At 38.0% G+C, this 22762-nt stretch overlaps 1 protein-coding gene across 1 annotated transcript in view; it reads right to left on the bottom strand.

Annotated features, from left to right (window-relative positions):
* Positions 1-888: 888 nt before the first annotated feature.
* Positions 889-22762, bottom strand: part of TMX3 (thioredoxin related transmembrane protein 3) — a 33746-nt gene continuing 11872 nt past the window's right edge. Inside the window, exons 9-15 of the mRNA XM_059836082.1 lie at positions 20534-20600; positions 17863-17961; positions 15814-15871; positions 14892-14945; positions 7375-7504; positions 5028-5096; positions 889-3903 (exon numbers count right to left, since the gene is read on the bottom strand). Of these exons, the coding sequence (XP_059692065.1) occupies positions 3637-3903; positions 5028-5096; positions 7375-7504; positions 14892-14945; positions 15814-15871; positions 17863-17961; positions 20534-20600 (744 nt within the window). The 3' untranslated portion in view covers positions 889-3636. The remainder of the gene's footprint in view (positions 3904-5027; positions 5097-7374; positions 7505-14891; positions 14946-15813; positions 15872-17862; positions 17962-20533; positions 20601-22762) is intronic.

The following is a 22762-nucleotide window of genomic DNA, read 5'->3' on the forward strand; positions in this document are numbered from 1 at the left end:
TGAGAACAAAACAGCAGAAAGCTGCTTTGCTCCCTGAGAAGATTTGAGAGCCAGAACTACTCTGTCACAGTATAATACAACCCGAGACATCTGTAGTCTCATGAGATTTTAACAGCTTAAGGGAAGTACATTCTGGTTTTGCACCCTTTTCACCAACTTGAGCTTTTGGCTGTCATCAGAACAATGTTCCACCTTCCCACCCCTCCAAGTACAACCACTTCTTCAAACATGCTGACAAAAAAGGAACAGGTAAATTAGTTCTTGGCCAGAACAGAGCAAGCTAAACCTTTTACTTAAGCACTGCATAAAAATCAAAAACACTTCTGTGCTGTCTTTAACACATCAGATCTACCAGAGTGTAATCATTCCATCCTTTAAGTAGTGAGCACCACAGTGTGGACAGCATCTGCTAAAACAGCCTAGGTAAATAATGAAGCAGTAAGAGATTGCACACATCCAAGTGTCAAGGCTACTGAAAATTAAGTTCTTCCAGAAGGAGATGCATACGAGCACAGTTTGCCTCAGGTTCTCTGCTACTGAAACTCTTCTAAGAATTTGAGAGTATGCTAAAGGAACAAAACAGTATTTTAAAATTTCTTTTTCAGAAATGCATTCGTTTTATACTGCTAGGATGCTCACTAAATAAATGACAAGTAAATATTAACTCCTACATCTAGAGAGTATTTTCAAAATATTGAAGAGAAGTTATCAGACAGGATGAACTTATTTTTCTTTTTAAAAGCTACCAGCTGCATTTCTGTACTGTGTTACTCGGGGCCTAAAGTATGCTGCTTACCATGAGTGTCCCAGGAAACACAGCTTCCTACACAATGTGTAATACCCAAGCTTAACACAGTGCAAATTAAGCAAGGAAAACAAGCTTTTTAAAATGTTTTTATTACAGAAAAACAAAAGGCTTACACTTGACTTAAAAAAGCAGCATCATTTCATGAATTCAAAGTTATTACAGTGAAGTTGCTTTGAGAAACCTTTAGAGACTGAAGCAAAAAATAAAATGCCAGATCCCCTCTCAGACAGCATTCTAGATTACTTGCATGACCACCGCAAAACCCTTAATTTCACATCACTTCTGAAATCCAGTATATGACTTGTATGCTTTTCTTCTCCCTGTGTCTTGTTGAATATAGCTGGGAGAAGGATTTGGTGAAAATGGCAGTACATTTCAAGTTTAATTTTCAACAGTTCAGTACACATCTGATCGATATTACAGTTCAGAAGTGACTGACACACACGCTTTCCCCTCCTAACTCTGGCAGTTAAATGTCACAGTTTTAACAGATCACACTAGGATCTGTTTCTTACACAGTATTTATCATATACAGGTCCATATCTCAGAAGATTTCTCAGCAAGTTATTTGGCTACTACTCATTATAAACACAAACAAAAATAAACACAAAAATGAAGGCTCATAGTTGAAACAGTTCTTAGCAGTGCAGCAGAATTCAGAATTTTTTTTTTTTATTTACACACCAGAGAAGGAACAGCAGTGTTCCAGTGACCACTTCAGGGTTTTTTTTAAGTCAAAAGCTAGAGGTTTCTAGCCTGAGCCAAAATTAAATATGCAATTGATCTGTATTTGAAATCTTAAGAAAAGAGGCGAATCAAGAAAACATATTACTGCCTTAATAGTCCTACATTTCAAATATCAGCACTGAGTTGTGCTAAAATCCAAAGAAATTTACAGGCTTGTCATTAAGTGATTTTTTTTTTTTTAAGCAACTTAAGAGCTCTACGCCATGTTAAAAAAATTCTAAACACATTTTAAGCATCTCACTCTCCAAATACATGCTAAAACTACACCTCAAAGATTCTGCCAAACAAATAAAATCAAAAAGCAAGAAAACTCAAGTCACTATGCACAATTAGCTATAATGACAAAAAATGAAAGAAAGGCAATTCATAGAAGGAAAAAGGAGAAAACAAAAAGGGGAAAAAAAAACCCATATCAGACACCTGCTACTCAGTATTCTATGAACTCTTTTTTTTTTCCCTTTCCTCCCAAAAGGAAAAAGGCTGGACTCAAAATCAGACATGGAATTTTTCTGAAAAAAAATCCTGATCTCCTTAGATATCGTTTATACTGTTTGATAACAAAAATCTTCGAAGTCAAGCATCTACTTACTGTACTCTGCACTGCAACATGAAGCCAGCTGTTACCAAGCTACTTAAACAGAAGAAACAAGTTTCTTTCCTACAAGGAAAAAGGATGCAATACATTTTCCCTGGTTATGATTTATATCATCATCAGGTTTACCCAAACACAGAATTTATCTATTTAAGCTTACCCATGTTTTTTATTTAAAATTCCTTAATTTAGTGCTATAGCATAGTAACTTCTTATGTGATCAAGCTGCCTTATAAGGAGGACATTATAATCTGTATTATACAGTAATATAACCTTAAAAAAAAAAAGAAAAACCCCAGCATGAATACTAAGAGGAAGAGCAATGTAAGTTTTATTTCTGTGGTACTCTCCGTGACATTGATGCCAAAGGCTGCTTTATAGCTTATCCTTGGAGATTTTAACCCTGGACACAAATTAGTCCTTTTCATACTAAAAGGGTTGTATTAAAGGTTACTTTTATGATTAAACAAGTAACAAAAATGCATTATACTGATCAATCTCTATGAATGTTAATATTATGCTCCATTAACTCCCTCCTTCAGAGTAGGTAACAGTCTCAAACAAAAGTATGAACACCAACTACCTCAAAGATCTATAACAATCTGAATTAAACACTGTAAACCAAATTTACACCATTCAAAGAACTTGTCATTAGAGAGTTATGCAAAGTAGTCAGAGGGTGCTTATATTTACATCTTCCTTTATCAAGTTGTACTGTGGATTCAGAAAACTTAAAGATCATATGCACCGTAAGTTTCTGTAAGCACTCCTACAATACAGTTTAACAGGCAATCATGTTCTAAAGGGTTTACAATGTAGTTTTCCAGTATTTTTAGCTGCTAAAGCGCTAATAAAGACTTAATTTAGCATATAACTCCCACATCCTATATCAAGTAAACATTCTTGACTGCCAATAATTATATTATTACATGGTAAAACAGTCCTCTACTTCCTAACAATTTACATTTAACTTGAGAAAATAGAGAAGTTTGGGTTTTTTTTTCCAAAATAATGTGCAACAGGTAGAACAACTGACTTCTTGGAAAACTCTTAAGTTGTCTTTAGCTATCAGGCTCTGAAAGACTTTACAGATCTCTCAATCTTTCTTAGTTTTCAGCCTTAATTTTAAATGAATGAGTTTTCAGCTGGGCTATATTAGTATATTTTCATCACATACACTAAGGTCAAGTAACATTACCTTTAACTCACTGTTCTGGAGATAAACAATTCAAAACTATTAAAAAAATATGGTGTAGAAATGTACCTGCAAATTCCTTCAGTTTAAATTATCTTTTTTAATTTATTAAAGACAATTAAGAGAACATCCATTTTTTTTTTTCTGTCAATTTCTGAGAAAATTTGAGTACATGCAAGTCAAAACTACCATAACGCAGACAAAAAGGTCCTCTTTCATGAAGATCATCAATAAATGACTACCTTAATAAATAAGTCTATTTGGAAATTCTAGAGAACTCTTTTGCTAAACAAGTTAGTCTTTTTTCTTTTCCATTATGTCTTTCTGTTTAAGCTCTCCATCTGAAAGTTCTGTACATCTTCTGTTCCTTTCCTCCTCTTGTTCTTCCTCACTGCCTTCGTCCGTGAGCTCCTGATCACAGTTTTCCTTTTTAGCTGCCTCATGTTCATCTACCCCACCATCTGTATCAGCTGTGCAGATTCCGTAACACATAATGCTGATGACCCCCAGGGGCAACCCAAAGAGAAAGCATCCCAGAAGTGGTGAACTCTTGAACACAGACTGTTGAAACACAAATTTGAAGTAAAAAACCACGTTCAGTGACTATACAAAAATTACCACATTACTCCTCTTATTGCTCTGTGTACTTATCCAGAAACATCCAAAATGAGAGACTCTGTTTTTGGTTTGTTTTCTTCTTTTTCTTTTTTTTTTTTTTTTTTTTTTTCCTTACCAGAAAGGAGGAGGAGTCCTCATTTTAACAATTCCTACTCTAAGTTCATAAAAAAAAGGTCTTGGAACTTCAAATATTACAATGTTGCATTGGGATAGTTAATGTTAACATGCCAACTGTATATCCTATTCATTGTTTGAAGCTTGAGAAATAATTGTTCTAACAGTGTTAAAATAACACTTTGAAGCAACCAGTTTCATCTCTTATATGTGTCTTAGTCTCAAAAATTAGTTTGAGTAACAAGGGATCTGCAGAAACATTCTGTTACTAGACAGCTTCCTACTGAATAATAGTTTAATTGCACAGGACAAGGGACTTTTGGTTTCAGAAACTGATGGCTAAATATTACATATTCACAGAAGTTTGGAAGCCACTCACACACAGAAACATGTGAGTTTCAATTTAAATACACAGCACAGGGTTTTTTGCTTGTGTAGGACAAGTGAAGAAATGGATTTGTGTACATCTTCCCAACCAAATTCTGTTAAGCATAATTAACCTATAAGAAAGATGATAAAAGTATTTGCTTTAAAACTACACCAACTGCAGTATTTAGTCCCCTCATGCTCTAATTAGACTGAAACCATAACACATCTCAGAATGTGAAAGTGCTATCAATTTCAGTAGAAGGATGTCAAAAGGGTGAAGGAAAAGATTTTGAATTCTCCCTGTTCTATCCCTTAAAATACATGTCAGACTAATATAGAAAAGGACTGAAAAATGAAGAAACTAACGTATGTTGACTAGGACACTGGAACACTTTTTTTTTTTTAGGACACTATTAAAAACTTTAATCAAGAACTTATTTTGGCTTAAACCCAAGGTATATATACCTATAATATATACACAATATATATAATATAAACACACAAAAATGTTTCTAAACCCTCTGAAAATATTTGCATCTTGATTGACAAGGGCACCATCTAATTTAATGAAGAATAAAACTTACCATTACAGTAGACTTGGCATCATAGATTATTCTCTTGATTCGTTGCAGAAGTCCATCACCACCCTGTGCCTGAAATTTCAAATGGAACCATGTCAAAACTGCTGACACTTTTCAGTTATGATTCCAAAAGTTCACTCTTCAGACCTTGCAATCTTAAGTCCCTTCAGAAGGAAATGAAAAGTAATTATTCTTGCATCTCATGATGCCCAGACACTCCAACTTCTCATGCATGGATAAACATTTCAATAGTCTCATGAAAAATTCTCTCGCAATTGTTTTAAACAATCAGTGCAAACTTTTAACAGTGGACTGGCACCACTCACTTACCACAGAGGAACACTAACAGAAACTACCAACTGTCCTGATATAACAATTATAAAATTGCAGAGATCTTCTGAACTTTCCTGCAGCTGATGGTTACTATTTATGGATTATGACAGAAGCAGTTAGAAAAATCTAAGAACTAAGTAACAAGAAGACACAAAGGCGTAATAAAGAAAAATTGTGTTATGCAATGACAGACTATACGTACATTACCACCTAACTTAGGAGCCTTCAAAATAACTATATGACTCAAAAGGCAATTTGTCTGTTGAATAGGACCAGTATTCACCTGTCTTGAGCTGGCAAAGAAAAAAATGGGAAGAAAACCTACGTTTTGGAAGTCAACTGATCAGCACTTGACCCTGACCAAAACCCCTCAGAATTACAAGAAAGTCCACAAAGATGAAACAGACTCACAGAAGGCTACCTATAGGGCCTTACAGAAAATAACAAGAAAATCAAGGTGAATAATCCAACATCTCCCAAGGAAGGAAGGAGAGGAATGTTTTACTTCTGAGAAATCTCACTGTGGTTCAGAAAGTCTGCATCCTATTACTTGTTTACCAGTATACTTTAAAGACTGTCATGCTTCAACAGCTGCTCAATTTCTTGGGCCTGAACGTTGCCAAACTAGACACCATTTAGCTTAAATGAAGTCACATCCTGTATTGTCTGTCTTGTATTAGCACTCTCACATACATATAGAGATGTGAATTTAGACAAACCTTAACCTTAGATAGACCTTTAATCATTCTAGCTGAAATACTGCAAACAAAACGTAGAAAGACCTAAGAGACACTATGGCAAAAAACCACAAGGTATCACAAACAAATTTCCTCAAAATTAAAAAACAAACAGAAACCAATTTCATTTGTTGTTTCAACCAGAAGGATATATTTAAATAGAGTCAAATAGATGTTGATAACATAATTCAATGCAATTAACAAAGCATTAAAAAAGTGAGAATTGAAGAACAAAGAACCACCAAATAAGTCACAGGAATAGCCCTCACCTTGCAACTGGAAGCATGGCCAGTAAAATAATGAACAGCAAGCAAACCCACCTATATTATGTTGCTACATCAATTTGTCATATTAAGTAAACCAAAGTACCCCATACAAAATGATCTACAGCATTACTTGTCATCACCACCTGATGACCTAAAACTGCTGGCGTAACGTGAAGCAGGATTCAGCTAACACAGTTAGTATTCAATATACAGTGAACTGGGGCTTAAACCAACATAGGCTTCTCCCAGGTGGCAGCCAAATGGTTTGTTAGCACTGCCCCCCTTCACCACAAAGCCTTCTTGCCCCATAAGCACAAATGAAAACTCTGATCCAAGATCTCTTTCCTCATCCACAGAATATAGCCTTCTGTCCAACTTGGAGTATGCTGAGGGAATAAGCAAACTTAAGTTTGTTTTCCCAACATTAAAAAACTGTCCAAGCCATCAATTCCATATGGATTTATTAATTTTATTTTTTAACATAAGACAGCTCATTTTTAGTTTTAGAGCAGAGAGAGAGGGGTAAGCTTGTGCCTGTTTGTAATGTAAAAAGCAAATATACCACTGGTTTTTGAATCTGAACCTATCATTCATCAAGCTATTGGATTTATTGATTAACCACCCAAAAGAAAGAGTAGAGTTGAATTACGCACTATAAAGAAGAGAAATTTAAAAAAAATGCATTTAAAGCAAACCAGGAGATGAATAAAAAGCTCTCCATTTACCAGTGACACCAGTAAATGGAATATCAAGAGAAGTCAGCTAACATTATGCTATAAACAAAAAAAAAGCTTGCTTTCTACAAAAGATTCTGCAGTCAGAACAGCGAGCAACAGCACACCTCAAGAATTCAGAATCACATATTCACTGATAGCACCCAAGACAGGAAGAGAGACAGCACAGAAAGATAAAACACATGGCATAACAATCCCAGTAACCAAATTTTTTTCGTATTTTAGCATCTAAGGAAATAAAACACCAACCAACATATTCCAAGTCACAATGAAGACTTACTTCAGCTGTACCATCCAAGATATTGTTAATAAACTGAACCATGTCTTCTGTGTTCTCAATGTGCCTATCTGGTAGAAAATACTGCTGATTGGAGGTGTTGAGTACAACAATAGTAGGGATTGTCAAGTCACTGGAAACATAAAACACATAGCTTAGACATTTAAAGAACTACTGTGTAAAACACTGCAATTCAAATAATTCCTACATCATTTAAAAGGGTATCCATTAATCTTTGCTTCATGTGTGTTCCTTATAGCACTTCGTTAAAGGCAAGAGGGAAGGGGGAAGAGAATCACCTGAATGGTACGAGCATGTTTCTCATTAATACTTTTTCCTTCAGTCTGTGTCAGTGACAGTATTGAAGTTTACTGCATTTTACATACCCATAGTGACTGCAAATCAAGTACCTTATGACTTGCCAACTAGGAAGGGATTACAGATAGTAACCTTGTATTTGAAATGTACTATTAGCACAACACATTAAGTGTTTTAGTGCACAAAGGCAAAAGTATAATCCAAAAATTCAATCCCATACAGCCATGGTTCAACTGATCAGCTCTATCAAACAACCTCTACCTGTCAAGTAAAAAGAACAAGGCATACCAACCACAGTTTTACTACATCTCTTTTAGATATGGCAGATGAGCTACAGAGTTTTTAAACAATTATTACTCAGCAGTTGACCTTCACACACACAAGCATTGTTTAGTATCACAGAATCAGAAAGAAAGAAAAAAGAAAAAAAGGTTAGAAATTATCTCTGGAGATAAACCAGTATAATCTACTGTTCAAAGTAGCCTTAAATTCAGAATTAGATCAGGTTTAGGAAAATCTAATACTACACAAGCACATTGTTTAACAAGCAAGATTTAAAATACATTAAATAAGTAAGGTGAAAAATCTCCCGTACTCTCTGCCAATTTTCTACAGTTCTGTCAATAATGAATTTAAATACTAGGTGGCTTTCCTTCACAGCAGAAGCAATGAAAACCTTCGTTTTTCTACATTTTCACTCTTGTCAAATAGTACCCCACCCATGTATATTTGTAACTCATGTAATATTGATGATTATTTCAGCCTTAGCCTTGGCTATCAATCCATAATCAATTGTTTCATGAAAATATTGTTTGGCATTTACTCAAGATTCCCATTTTTCTTTGCAGTCATAGCAATTATTCTAAATTTTCTCACAGATTTCAGGTGTTTTGCTCTGTTTGTTTGTTTTTCAATTTAAATTAAATTGCATACCTAGAAGTGAACAAGTTTAATACTTACATATGACAATTTCTAAACTCCTAGAAAGCTGAATACTTTAAGACTGAAGGTGCAGACCACATTCCCAGTACTCAAGTTGAAAGCATGGTGGCACCTCAGAAAATGTAAGACCAACTACAGAGATAACAAAATAATTTCATCTTTTCAAAGGAACTTTAAAAAAACCCAAAACAACAAAACTTTGTCATCAGTGACAACCTGCAACGTAAAATTCTCTAAATACAATTTTTCCCTTGACATTTTTATTCTCTATTTATTAGGAACAAACAAAAAATATAAGTAGGAAGCAATCAAACCAAGCCACTTGTTTTTGCAAGTGCCTGGTAACAAGTTATAAACCTCTGCCAAAATACCTCATCCCAGCCAAAACAGAACAAGTTTTATTACTTGGATGCAGAAAAGATTCCCCCCCTCCCCCCCCAGAAAAAAGGTGCTTCTATTACGTTTATCAGTCTGGTAACTGAGGTTCTTTGAATTGGTTATAGAGCAGCTGAAAGACAAACTCCATATACAAATTTTATATGTTATAAAGAGATTAATAAAAACACGTTTAATATGTTTCTTCCAAGAGCTGAGTAATTAATACTCTACACATACCTATAGTTGACGTTCCAGTGATGCTATATATCTTAGCTTACACAAAGACATATCTTTGCTTTCAGTAAGATACATAATATTCCGTTTTCTTCTTTTGTGCATAGTTTTAGCTACACCATTTTTAATCCAACAAAAGCATGTTCATTCACTGCTGAAGAGATACATAAATTATAATGTCTACTAATGGAGTTACAGCCAAGTTCATAAGTGTACTTTTGTGTGGGACTACTACTATCGCCATGAATTATACAATACTTTGTCCTTTGTGAAAAAACAGAATTTGCTCCTACGTGCATCTAGCGCAGTAAAAAGGTATTCTCTAATAGATTTCTCACTATTCAAGAAGCTTTTTTCTACTTCCACTTGCTGCCATCTAGTGGAAAACTGAAGCACTTGCCACATGATTTTATTCGCATTATTCAAGTAGCCACATGAAGAGCAGCTACTTGTATCACTGAACATATTTTGCTGCCTTCCACTTATGCTGGAAACATATACACTCTGTTTAGAAAATAATTAAAAGCCTATGAGTACTTTAACATCAACTTCCCATATATTACAAATTATAAAATCAGGCATTTTGCAGATTAAGTTAAACAGTCCAGCTGAACAGATCTTGCCACTACTACCAGATCACTAAAGCTGTAAGTGGCAGTTCTGTCTTCTGCCCCTTCCTTTTCTTCCTCTCAGGGACCTCATCTCCCCTTCCTGCTTCTTTGCACATCAGTTCTGGTACTCAGCAGAATACATGGGAAGACATTTAAGGGTTTTGCTGGATCAGCAAAATAACTCCCCTACTCGCCTAGCCAAAAAAGCGGACACATTTCTGCCAGATAAACAGGCTGAAACAGCTCAGCGGACAGTCAGACATAAGAGCCTGCACAGGAGAAGCAATAATGAAGTGAGGAAGGTCTCATTTTTGGCAGCTATAAAGCAATAGATCAACCACATCACTTAACTTCAATTAAGATACAGCTGTTCTTAAATTAATTGTATTCAGGTGTTAACCTACAGACATTCCACAGAAATACAGACCTTGTGCCTCCTGAGTTCCTGTGAAGCTCCTAGAACCTTTTGGGGCACAAACACATGCTTTGACCCCAAAAAAGGGGTTTGGAAAACTTACAGAGCTGGCATATTGACCCCTGTTCTTCCCTTCTTTCACTCAAAAAGCCAGCGGAGAACAAGTAGTCAACTGTAAATGCCAAGCAACTTAATTCTCTAATTAGGCATTTTTAGACAAGGATCATCATAATGGCAAATGTCAAGCATCTTGTTAAACTACTTATATATTTCAAAATGTACCACGTAACTATCAAGTGCAGACAGCATCTTCCATGCATTTTATGCTGCTTCTCTGCAGAAGCATATTTCTATCCATGTCTTAAAAATGCATCAAGAACAAAACGTGCCTCTCCAGAAATAAAACCCATAGATGATGCACAACCACCGTTTACATTTCCTGTTACAAACAGAATCACAGAATCACAGAATCACTAAGGTTGGAAAAGACCTATAAGATCATCAAGTCCAACCAAAAAAAAAACCCCAACAAACAAACAAACAAATAAAAAAAAAAAAACAAAAAAACCCCACCACACCACACAACCACAACACACCAAAAACCAACCCACCCAACACCACACAGCACCATGCCCATCAAGCTACATCCCACAATGCCACATCCACACGCTCCTTGAATACCTCCAGGGAGGGTGACTCTACCACCTCCCTGGGCAGCCTATTCCAATGTTTCACTACTCTCTCAGTAAAGAACTTTTTCCTAATATCCAGCCTGAACCTCCCCTGGCGCAACTTGAGGCCATTTCCTCTTGTCTTATCACTTGTCACTTGGGAGAAGAGACCAACACCCACCTCTCTGCAACCCCCTTTCAGGTAATTGTAGAGAGCGATAAGGTCCCCCCTCAGCCTCCTCTTCTCCAGGCTAAACAACCCCAGTTCTCTCAGCCGCTCCTCATAAGACTTGTGTTCCAGACCCCTCACCAGCTTCGTCGCCCTTCTCTGGACACTCTCCAGCACCTCAATGTCTTTCTTGTAGTGAGGGGCCCAAAACTGAACACAGTATTCGAGGTGCGGCCTCACCAGAGCCGAGTACAGAGGCATGATCACCTCCCTACTCCTGCTGGCCACACCATTTCTGATACAAGCCAGGATGCCGTTGGCCTTCTTGGCCACCTGGGCACACTGCTGGCTCATATTCAGCCGGGTATCAATCAACACCCCCAGGTCCTTTTCTGCGGGGGAGCTTTCCAGCCACTCATCCCCAAGCCTGTAGCACTGCATGGGGTTGTTGTGGCCAAAGTGTAGAACCCGGCACTTGGCCTTATTGAACTTCATCCGGTTGGCCTCAGCCCATCGATCCAGCCTGTCCAGATCCCTCTGCAGAGCCCTCCTACCCTCAAGCAGATCAACACTCCCTCCCAACTTGGTGTCGCCTGCAAACTTCCTGAGGGTGCACTCTATCCCCTCATCCAGATCATCAATAAAGACATTAAACAAGACCGGTCCCAAAACTGAGCCCTGGGGGACTCCGCTTGTGACCGGCCGCCAGCTGGATTTCACCCCATTCACTACAACTCTCTGGGCTCAGCCATCCAGCCAGTTTTTTACCCAGCGAAGAGTGTACCTGTCTAAACCACCGGCCGCCAGCTTCTCTAGGAGAATACTGTGGGGAACAGTGTCAAAGGCTTTGCTGAAGTCCAGGTAGACAACATCAACAGCCTTCCCCTCATCCACTAGGCGGGTCACCTGGTCATAGAAGGAGATCAGGTTGGTCAAGCAGGACCTGCCTTTCATGAACCCGTGCTGGCTTGGCCTGATCCCTTGGTTATCCTGCACGTGTCCCGTGAGCACCCTCAAGATGAGCCTCTCCATAACCTTCCCCGGCACCGAGGTCAGGCTGACAGGCCTGTAGTTCCCTGGATCCTTCTTCCGACCCTTCTTGTAGATGGGCGTCACGTTGGCAAGCCTCCAGTCATCCGGGACCTCCCCCGTTGACCAGGACTGTTGATAAATGATGGAGAGCGGCTTGGCAAGCTCCTCCGCCAGCTCCCTTAGCACCCTTGGGTGGATGCCATCAGGCCCCATAGACTTATGAGTGTCCAGCTGGCATAGCAGGTCATTAACTGCTTCCTCCTGGATCATGGGGAGCCTATTTTGCTCTCCATCCCTGTCATCCAGCTCAGGGAGATGGATACCCTGAGGATACCTGGTCTGGCTATTCAAGACTGAGGCAAAGAAGGCATTAAGTACCTCAGCCTTTTCCTCATCCTTCGTGACAATGTTCCCCGCCGCATCCAGTAGAGGATGGAGATCCTCCTTGGCTCTCTTTTTGTTGTTAATGTATTTATAGAAGCTTTTTTTGTTGTCCCTCACGACCGTGGCCAGGTTGAGCTCTAGCTGGGCTTTCGCCTTCCTAATTCCCTCCCTGCATGACCTAACGAGGTCCTTGTATTCTTCTTCACTTGCCTGCCCCTTTTTCCAGAGGTGGTAAGTTGTCTTTTTTTCCCCGAGCCTCAGCATAAGCTCCTTGTTCAGCCAGGCCGGCCGTCTTCCCCGCTGGCTCTTCTTACGGCACATGGGCACTGCCTGCTCCTGCGCCTTCAAGATTTCCTTCTTGAAGAAGGTCCAGCCTTCCTGGGCCCCTTTGCCCTTCAGGACCGTCTCCCAAGGGACCCTCCCGACCAGTGTCCTGAACAGGGCAAAGTCTGCCCTCCGGAAGTCCATGGTAGCGGTATTGCTGACCCCCCTCCTTACTTGGCTAAAAATTGAAAACTCTATCATTTCATGGTCGCTAAGCCCAAGACGGCCTCCGACCTTCACTTCTCCCACCAGACCCTCTCTGTTCGTAAACAGCAGGTCAAGCAGGGCACCTTCCCTTGTAGGCTCGCTTACCAGCTGCGTCAGGAAGTTATCTTCCACGCACTCCGGGAACCTCTGGGACTGTTTCCTCTTAGCTGTGTTGTACTTCCAGCAGACAACCGGTAAGTTGAAGTCCCCCACAAGAGCAAGGGCTTGCGACTGTGAGACTTCTGCCAGTTGCTTGTAGAACGCTTCATCGGCCTCTACGCCCTGGTCGGGTGGTCTATAACAGACCCCCAGCAGGATACCTGCCTTGTTGGCCTTCCCCCTCATCCTTGCCCATAAGCATTCAACCCCGTCGTGACAATCATCCAGCTCTATACAATCAAAGCACTCCTTGACGTACAGAGCCACCCCACCGCCTCTCCTTCCTTGCCTATCCCTCCTGAAGAGCTTATAGCCCTCCATCGCAGCACTCCAGCCATGCGAGTCGTCCCACCATGTTTCTGTGATGGCGACCACGTCATAGCTGCCCCGCCGCACGATGGCTTCCAGCTCCTCCTGTTTGCCGCCCATGCTGCGTGCATTGGAATAGATGCACTTGAGCTGGGCTATCGGTCTTGCCCCCGACAATGGCATGTCACCCCTAGGCTCACCTCTGGGTAGCCTGGCTTCATCCCCTTCCCCCTTCGAGTCTAGTTTAAAGCCCTCCTGATGAGGTTTGCCAACTTACGGGCAAGGATCCTTTTCCCCCTTGGGGACAGCTGAACACCGTCTGCACTCAGCAGGCCCGGTGCCATGGAGACCACCCCATGGTCAAAGAACCCAAAATTCCTCTGGTGGCACCAGTCTCTGAGCCACGCGTTGACCATGTTTGCTTTCTTATTCCTTTCAGTGTTCCTCCCCGCCACTGAAGGGATTGCAGAAAACACCACCTGCGCACCCGATCCCTCAATCAGTCTCCCCAGCGCCTTAAAGTCCTTCTTCATCCCTTTCACGCTTCTTTGCTCTATCTCCTCGCTGCCAACCTGCAAAACTACCAGTGGGTAGTAATCGGTGGGCTGTACCAGACTGGGGAGTTTCCTCGTGACCTCTCTCACCCGGGCCCCAGGGAGGCAGCAGACTTCCCTGTGGGTTGGGTCAGGCAACTGACATAACTTTTAATTTGTCTAGTGCCCTGTAAATTTAACATAGGAAAAAAACCCCACAGTTCTAATAGAATAATTAATTTAACAAAGTAGACCTAAAAGATAAGCTTTGTCAATCAGCATTATCAGTAAGCCAAACTTTTAACATTAAATTATGCAGTTAAATTTAACAAATTGATACTATGTTACATGCTGAATTCTGAAGAGAGAAACTTTTTTTTTTTTACCCATGAAAGGCAGGAATTCTTCATAAGATTGTTTTCAATTAAATATACTTAGCAACAAATACAAGAGAAGAAAGAATATTCAAATAAGAATTTACTTACTCCATTAGTAAACTATTAATGTAATCATTTCCATCCATATGGCCAAATTGGAAATCCCTGTAGGAGAAGCAGTGAAAAACAGAACGATGAAAAAGAAAACAGAATAGTGGGGTTCAGCAAAAGTTCTTCCTTAAATATTTTCCTATAATTGAAGATGAGAGCACAGACTCAGCAATATAATTCAAAAATTTACGATCTACAAAAATTAATGGAATAGTCTTATTAATATCAGTATATCAATATAAAAGCAGGCACTATAACATTTTTCATATAGAAAAAAAATGACTGCTGTCTTAGAAAGGTTAATGCAGAAGTTCACTTAAGACACCATAGTACCATGTGTGCCTACCTGTGAAAGTGATCCCGATAATCTCTAGCAACTTCCTGAACAACAGATTTTAGTCTGGAGGGGGAAAAAAAAGGGACATTGATAATCCAGGATATACTCTGTCAAAATACAAACAATAAACATTGAGAATTCCCCAGTAAGCAGCAAATAGTACCTCATCAGCAACAAGGATTCCCTGTTCCATTAACAAAAACCACCTCATTCATCTTGCTTGGTTTCCAAGAGTTGAAAGGCTATCTACCACATAGTCTCAACAAGAGAAAAACACAGACAGACAGTTAGGCTGCTTCACTTCATCTACTGCCTTCTGAAGATGCAGCACTGTGACTCTGAAGAAAATCCAGAGGTCTAGGAAAATAGCACACGCAGTACTTGAACAATATTTTCTTAGTTTAATTATGTATGCAATCAGAAAATGACAGGGGAAGAAAGTCTTGCTCCTCTGTCTCTTCAGCAAACTCCAGCCCAACTGAAAACACCCCTTCTTAATACAAGTTCCACAGACAACTAATATATAAGCATCACTAAATTAATTTTTAATACAACTGAGCTGAAGAACAGTCATTTGTTTATACCTACTAAGTTCATCTCGAAGTCATCTGAACTGAAGCACTCTTGTTTATGTTTAAAAGGTGACATAATAGCTTTAAAAAGCTATGCAATCACTGTTTGCTCCTGTGATCTCATTAACACATGGCAGAAGAGTGATACAGGAACTCCCATCATCTCATTGAACTCACATGTGTTTCAACAGAGCCATAAATTAAGTAAATTCAGTAGGCTGAAGTCATAAATTAGAGAACATCCACAAGTTAAAACCAATCATTTAACCTAGCATTTCTTGATATTTAAGAAACTTCCAAAGTTCTCTACATCATACCAGCACATTCTCCCACAGTGTCACCAATACTCAATTTTGTACCTGGTATGTTCCACTGAAGAGTTTTTATCATCAATGACTGCAATAGCCACAAGTTTTCCTAAAATAAGGAATAAAATATTTGAAACTATTTCAAAAGAAACACGCATTCTCAGATGGAAAATATGCCAATCTAGAAGATCAGATCCAGGGACAGGAATTAGTTTTAAGTATAAACCAACCTCGATACCAAATAGCGTCTTCTAGCTGACCAAACTGTGGTTTTCTTAAAGCTACTGAAAATAAATTAAGATGTGGCTTAATGCCACACCACCAGCGTTCTATGAAAAGCCTATCTATAGAAAAAAGTTAAAAGGGGAAAAACACAGATGAATTCCCTACTCAAGCTGCATATCTGCATATATCTAAATAGGAGGCTGTGGAAACCTTCATTATATAATTGCAATTACAAGATGATTCTAAGTGATTGAATCACTATTGTATGGATTCAGTTAACGACTATTTTTCACACTATTGAAAATTTGGAGTATTATCCTCACGGAAGAAGAAACATGGAAAATTTACTGGCAGAGCCCAGAATTCATTACATCAGAAAAACCACTTAGTTCACAGGCCTCTGTCAGAGGAGCTTAAAGACCAAACACCAGAATATACTAATCTTTCCAGGATTCATTTTCTTAAGTTTTTTCTGACTAAAAGAAAAAAATACAAACAAAGCCTCCTAAGGTGAACCAGATCAAAATATGTTTAGAAAGCTCGCCAAAGGTTCTCCAGATCAAGCACTTCCTGTTAGGAAAGCAGATCTGTTAACAGTGTCGTCATCAGCTGGATTAACTAAAGCCTTTAGACTGCAGAAGAACAGTTTGTTAAGTCTCTCTAGATGCCATGATTCACTCAAAACCCTCCCCACCAAGTCAATCTATCACTCAATGCCTACCTATCACCATGCCACAGGAAGCATTCCCCTCAAAAAAATAAATTCACTCTTGTTCAAGTAATACTGAAGAGTTTTGAGGGCAAGAACAATGATTCATTCCCAGGCTTTCTTGTGAAATAGCAATAGCTTCCCCCTGTCCTGCTTCTTCCATACCTCAATTCTCACTTTTCTCCATTTCTTTCCACACCCTAAGATACTACCTAGTGAATACACTAGGAGACAACTACTTTTTAGACTGGAAAAGAAGATGTAGGTAAATTCCAGGTATTGTATATTTATACATAAAGCTCTTAAAAATAAATGATGGCTTTTCCATTGTATTAATAAAGTAACAATTTTTTTTTTGTAATTTGAGGAATTGTTAGACAAAAATGTAACAGGAATAAATATGCTACATTTAAACAATTCGTAACAGCACTTCTATAAAAAACCTTTTAAAATGTAGGTGTAACAATATTAGTTTCACAAACATGTAAGAACCTAGATGTTTCATAAACTTTAAAACCTGAAAGAACTCAGTGTTGCATTGAATATAAACTTCTTTCTTTTGAAATGGAATATAGATTATAAGGTATCCTGGCCTGGAAAAATCAACACTTCCAGCATTTCTTCTGCTACTTCAGAGTATGTATACCTTAAGAGCAGTACAAGTCACTTGGCTGCAGAGTTTTCATCTGGCTTGCAAAACATTTTACTAGAGAAAAGCTAAAATATTCCAGGACAGGTCCATTTTGGTACATGCTCTCCTCCCTTCCTTACCATATCTACTTTAAAGATACCTGAATCTGTTAGATGTAAGACATGTCTAAACCCATCCATATTTGATACTTCTAAATCCAGTCATAAAATTCCAAGAGTTAATATGTAATTTATGCAAAACCTAAGCTGCTCTTAAATTAAAAGTCCTACTAATTTTTTGTGAGTACTATTGGATTAGACATACTAATGTTTATGTTGTGAGGGAAGGACTAGTGTAGGCTTTGGATGAAGCCTCTAGTCAATAGAACAGGTCTCACCAACATCAAAAAAAGATTACCTTAACTCTGAGATTAATTAATTTTTGAGGTTTAAAAAACACACTCTTACTGCTGTTTCATTTTTCTTAGCATTGAGTACAAGACATGCCAAAGAGTTTAGTGGTAGCAGCATCTCACCTGTATCTCCAAGTTCATACAGCGTAAAGCCATCTACATTAAGATAACCTTGGAATCTTTCTCTATTTATCCAGGATGACAAATCACCATCTTCATATTCTTAAAAAAAAAAAAAAAAAAAGAGAGAGAGAGAGGGGAAAAAAGCATGTATTAAGTATTTTTTTTGTAAGGTGGGCAATCAGATTTATTTATTTCAGTACTATAGAGGCAAATGCTATTTTTTTCCCTTTTTTCTTTTTATTGTTGTTAGACAAGATCTCACACAATTCTGGACATTTCTTTTCAGTTTTAAAACTTCTAAAGCTATTTTCAATTGTTGAACAAAAAGTAAGTGTATTATAGCAAAGCATGAAAAGCTGATTTGATGATTTGTTTTTTCCAAATCAAGGATAAGCAATACTATTCTAGAAGATAACTGTGACCCAGTGCAGAAAAGAAGTTTCAATCCCTGTTTTTAAAGGGGGGAGGGGGGGTCAAGTTTCAAACAAAGTAAAGAGATACAGAAAGCAGTATTTGTAAGAGTCCTTAAAAGAAACAGAAAGAAATCAAGAAAAAGTAGATGCATTAACAGCATTGTGAATGTAAATGAACAAGTATTTACATGATTCAGAATCAGTTATACTGAAGGCTAGTTTCAGGTGCTAGATGTTTTAACCTGAAAAGAATCACATTCTAACACATACCACCAACACCATTATAGTTAGATCTTAATCACAAGTAAAAAAGAAAAATACATATAAACATATATATGATGCATATATACACACACACAAATGCATGCTAAATCCTATTGTATGGAGCGAATTATCAATAACTTCAGGTTAACAATTAATTGTCATAAGATTGTAGCAAGCAACTCCAAGCATAAAGCCTGCCATAGGTCTGCATGCCATTCCCCTACTACGGCAAAGAAAAAAGCCAAACCAAAACACCAGGCAAGGCCAGAGCATTAAAACGGATTTTGCTAAACCTTTTTATTATAGTGAGCTCTTCAAATTTCTGTCCAATCGTAACAGTTGCACATATAACCTTATCCAGTCTCTTATACTGCATCTTCATAACTTGTTTGATTTACAATAATGTTTCCAGTACATTATAAAAGAGTAAAATTTTTACAAAGTAAATTAGAAGGCTGGATTATTACAGGTTTTGTGTTTGTTTCGAAAGGTGTGGACAAAGTATGTGGGCCACACAGCAAAAACAATTCAGAAGTGTTTCTCTTTGAAAAGCTTTCCTTCTCCAGGCCCATTTAAAAAAAAATAATAAAAAAATCAAATATAAATCAAGGAGGCTGTAGAGTGAATTTTTATCTGGAGTGTGAGTGGTAAGGCAACAGACTGAAGAGGAAGACAAGTACAGCCATTCTATGAAATCACAAAGAATATCCTTGATGGCCCATCTGGAGTATTTTGCTGTGGTACTACTGATCCTCAGAAATGAAAACAGCAGAATAATCATCTGAGTGATATGTTTTCAACTTAAAGTAAAAACTTGCATTTAAAACAATCTAAATCAAGACATTTTTGTAAATAAGCAGTGTACCTATAAGCCAACCCATGATATGCAATATAAGTACATGTGTGTAGGTGCATCTAACAGACTACAATGCATGGGCTTTATAGTACAGTCTAAGTATAATCTAGCACTTCATATATAGATATCCATACATATGGTTATACACTTTTTATATAAATGGCAGGTGTACTGCTGTCTGCGGTGTTATGAAACACTACGAGTCCCAGGTGGCCATTCTACAGTTTACACACTGAACAAGCCAATTAAAGTAGTTTATCCAGCCTAAAATTGCCTATCAACCACTCCAGTGACAACAGTCCACGTCTCTGTAACATCTTTTTGTGAGGGACACTTTCAGGTAGGGAAAAACAGACTGAATGGTCAACTGTTCTATGTATGCACAGCGTGCTCTGTCAGTTATACAAGGAGAGGTTATGCTGTCTGATCCTTTCCCGTTGCCAATATCCAAGTAACACAAATGTGAAAGTTACATATACCCAAAGGTATCAGTTAAGGTCCTCCAAATTTTAATATTGGGAATAAAGGCAGAATCAGTTTCCTCTTCCTTCACAGTTTTTGAAGGAAGGTTTGCTGTACTAAGAAAGTACACAGCCTGTATTGCCAAGGCACAAAAAGCTCAAACTGGACCCTTTTAGGCAATCTCTGAGCAGAGTACACATCTGGAGAAAAAAAAACAAGTTAACTTCAAGAGAGAGAGATCTGACTATCAGGAAGAGCACTTAGAGAAAATCTTATTAACTGTTTGGAACTATAAATTCATTTATGTGTCACTCTTCTGCAAAATTCTTCTATTTTGTATATGATGCATTTGGACAGTGAGTGAAGGGATAACTTTTCTAAGTGCATTAGTGTCAGCAAAGCAATAATATTAGAAGCTACATCTTACTGGTAACACAGAACAAACATCATCACTTCAACTTCACTATTGCTAAAACCATTTCCTTCTCAAATGCATTTTGTTCCATAAGAACTAATTATTTTTTTCTCTTCTCCTTCATGAAGGAGCTATTATTTACCATAAAATTGGGGAATTCCCCAGCACTCCCACACAACCTTCAAAAAAATCCCAACTGTTCCCGTTTCTCCATATATACTTCAAATATCTTGTCTTAAGGTAATGTCCACTTTCACTTACCATCATAAACAAAGTAAGTTCCATCTTTGAAGACCACAACAGCAGGCAATTCAGGCAATGTCACATACTGAAAGAGGCAGTTTTCAATTAATCCATGGAAGATTAAGAGATTTTTAAACAAACAAACAAAACAATCTTAAAACCTGGAAATGTAGTCCATGGGGAAAATCTCAAAGTACATTTAAATGTTTTCTGTGTGCATTTACTAAAATAAATTTATCAGCTTCCACATATTAAAAAGTAACACAACATAAACCTGTTTTTGAGAGGTAGGTCTCACAAAGTGTAAATGAAGCAGGATTTTTACTAGTATCCGCAGTAGCATGAAGAATATTTTATTGGCTGGACATGAACTTTAGATAGGAGATCATAACTTGAGGGTTTTATCAATCATGCTCTCTGTTCCCAATTTGTGTTGTTGTCAGCATGTCTGTCATACCATTACTTCTATTAAATGGACAGTCAGTATCATAGAGTAAAATAGTAACATTGATAACATCCCACTAAATCTGGGCTACTTCCTGTGGTTCAGGCTGATGGGAATATAAAGACACAGCTTCAGCAGGCAGAGCTGCAAATAGCCCTAATTTAGGCAAAAAGAACAATGAACAAAAAAGAACAATGAATCCTAAACATGATATTTAGGATGGTCAGCAACATACTCAAAAAAAATACAAGGTGTAAAAACCTTTCCGTTGGAACTTAAAAGAATCTTATTCAGCTCACGTTTTCAGTAAACTATCACAAAAGAAATACTGCATCTACTCCTTACTGCTTGCTACCATTCTAAGTTAAAATTCTAATAGCATTTGCAGTTAAGGAAGGACCATATCATGAGCTTAGTTTTGATGATGATGTTGGCTGAATTGACTAATTTACTGATATGTTTGGGAAACATAAGAATGGTATCATGACTGCTTTTCCAAAGGACATGCCTTCTGTAATCATTCCGCATTATCTTCCTTAGAAATAAATGTAAAAGCAGTAGGTTTATAATGTAACAGCTCGTATGAATGAGCAAGAAGGTGGTAATTCTATGTGACGTTTTATTCTCTTATTGGCCCAAAACATAGTTTAGCAGCTTTAAAGGGCAAATCAGTCGATGTACAGCTTATGGCTTGCAAAAGATGCTTGAAGCTTGGAACAAGATTACCTAAGGTGACAAAACAGAGCCTAACAGTGAATACTGTCATGCAAAGCCTCATTACAACTAGCAACCAGTGATTTCATAACGTTTTTGCTTCTCTCCATAGAATATTGCATACCATCACTACTTCAGTTTAAATGATATCTGTGGGAAATTACATTCGGTGGGAAAAACAGCTCACTGCTTACATCACTGTAATCACAGAATCTCAAAGAGTTCCAGCCTTTTACACTCTTTCCACTGCACGAGTGAAGAGTACTTTTCTTGTTCAGCTGGGGCTGAAGTGCAAATAGCAACATTCAAATTGAGGTAGCTTTTGATACAAGGCTTCTGTAAATCTACCAATACAATATTTATAATGAGGCCAGTTGTACTTATGATGTTGGAAAATGGAGGTGCCTAAAAATAATAAATTATGCTAGTTCTCACCCTGCTAATCCCAAACTAATTTTGAAGTCATGCGTTATCAGGCATGGAATAGCCTTAAGTCCCACTTGGAGATAACAATAAATGAAAAAGCCTCTTGACTTTCAACACGTAAGCAACAATGGTTAGACTAACAACCGTAGTAGCAATTTTTTCCACCCTTGTGATTAACTGTAAATAATTTCCTTGTTACAGAATCCTCCAAAGAGCCATGTGAGAATTCTGCAGCCAGTAGACTGGATCAGTTCATCCCTGGGTAGACTAATGTTTTGATTAGCTGTATTGCACAAGGTGAAAATAACTTACCTTTTCACTCACTTCTCCAATTGTTGGGGTACCAATTGTACTCCATGCCACAGACCCCCTAACTAGTTATAAAAGTGGTTGGTGAAAGGGCTGTCAAGAGCAACAAGAGCTTTGCACTGGCTATAAATCAAAGTATCCACCTTCTTGAGCAGGTTGTACGGTCCACGTTGAGTTCTGCATATCTTCTGTTCAATTTAATTAATACGACTGAAAAATTTGGCCAATACAAAGCAATGACTGAAATGTGGTTTGTATTCTTTCCCCATATAGACTAAAAAATTAAATGGTACAGTGTAATTAGTTTGAAATTTATTAAAGCCAAATATATTGTAAGAAGCCATCTCTGTGCC

Source organism: Gavia stellata, chromosome 3, assembly GCF_030936135.1.
Source record: "Gavia stellata isolate bGavSte3 chromosome 3, bGavSte3.hap2, whole genome shotgun sequence".
Lineage (NCBI taxonomy): Eukaryota > Metazoa > Chordata > Aves > Gaviiformes > Gaviidae > Gavia > Gavia stellata.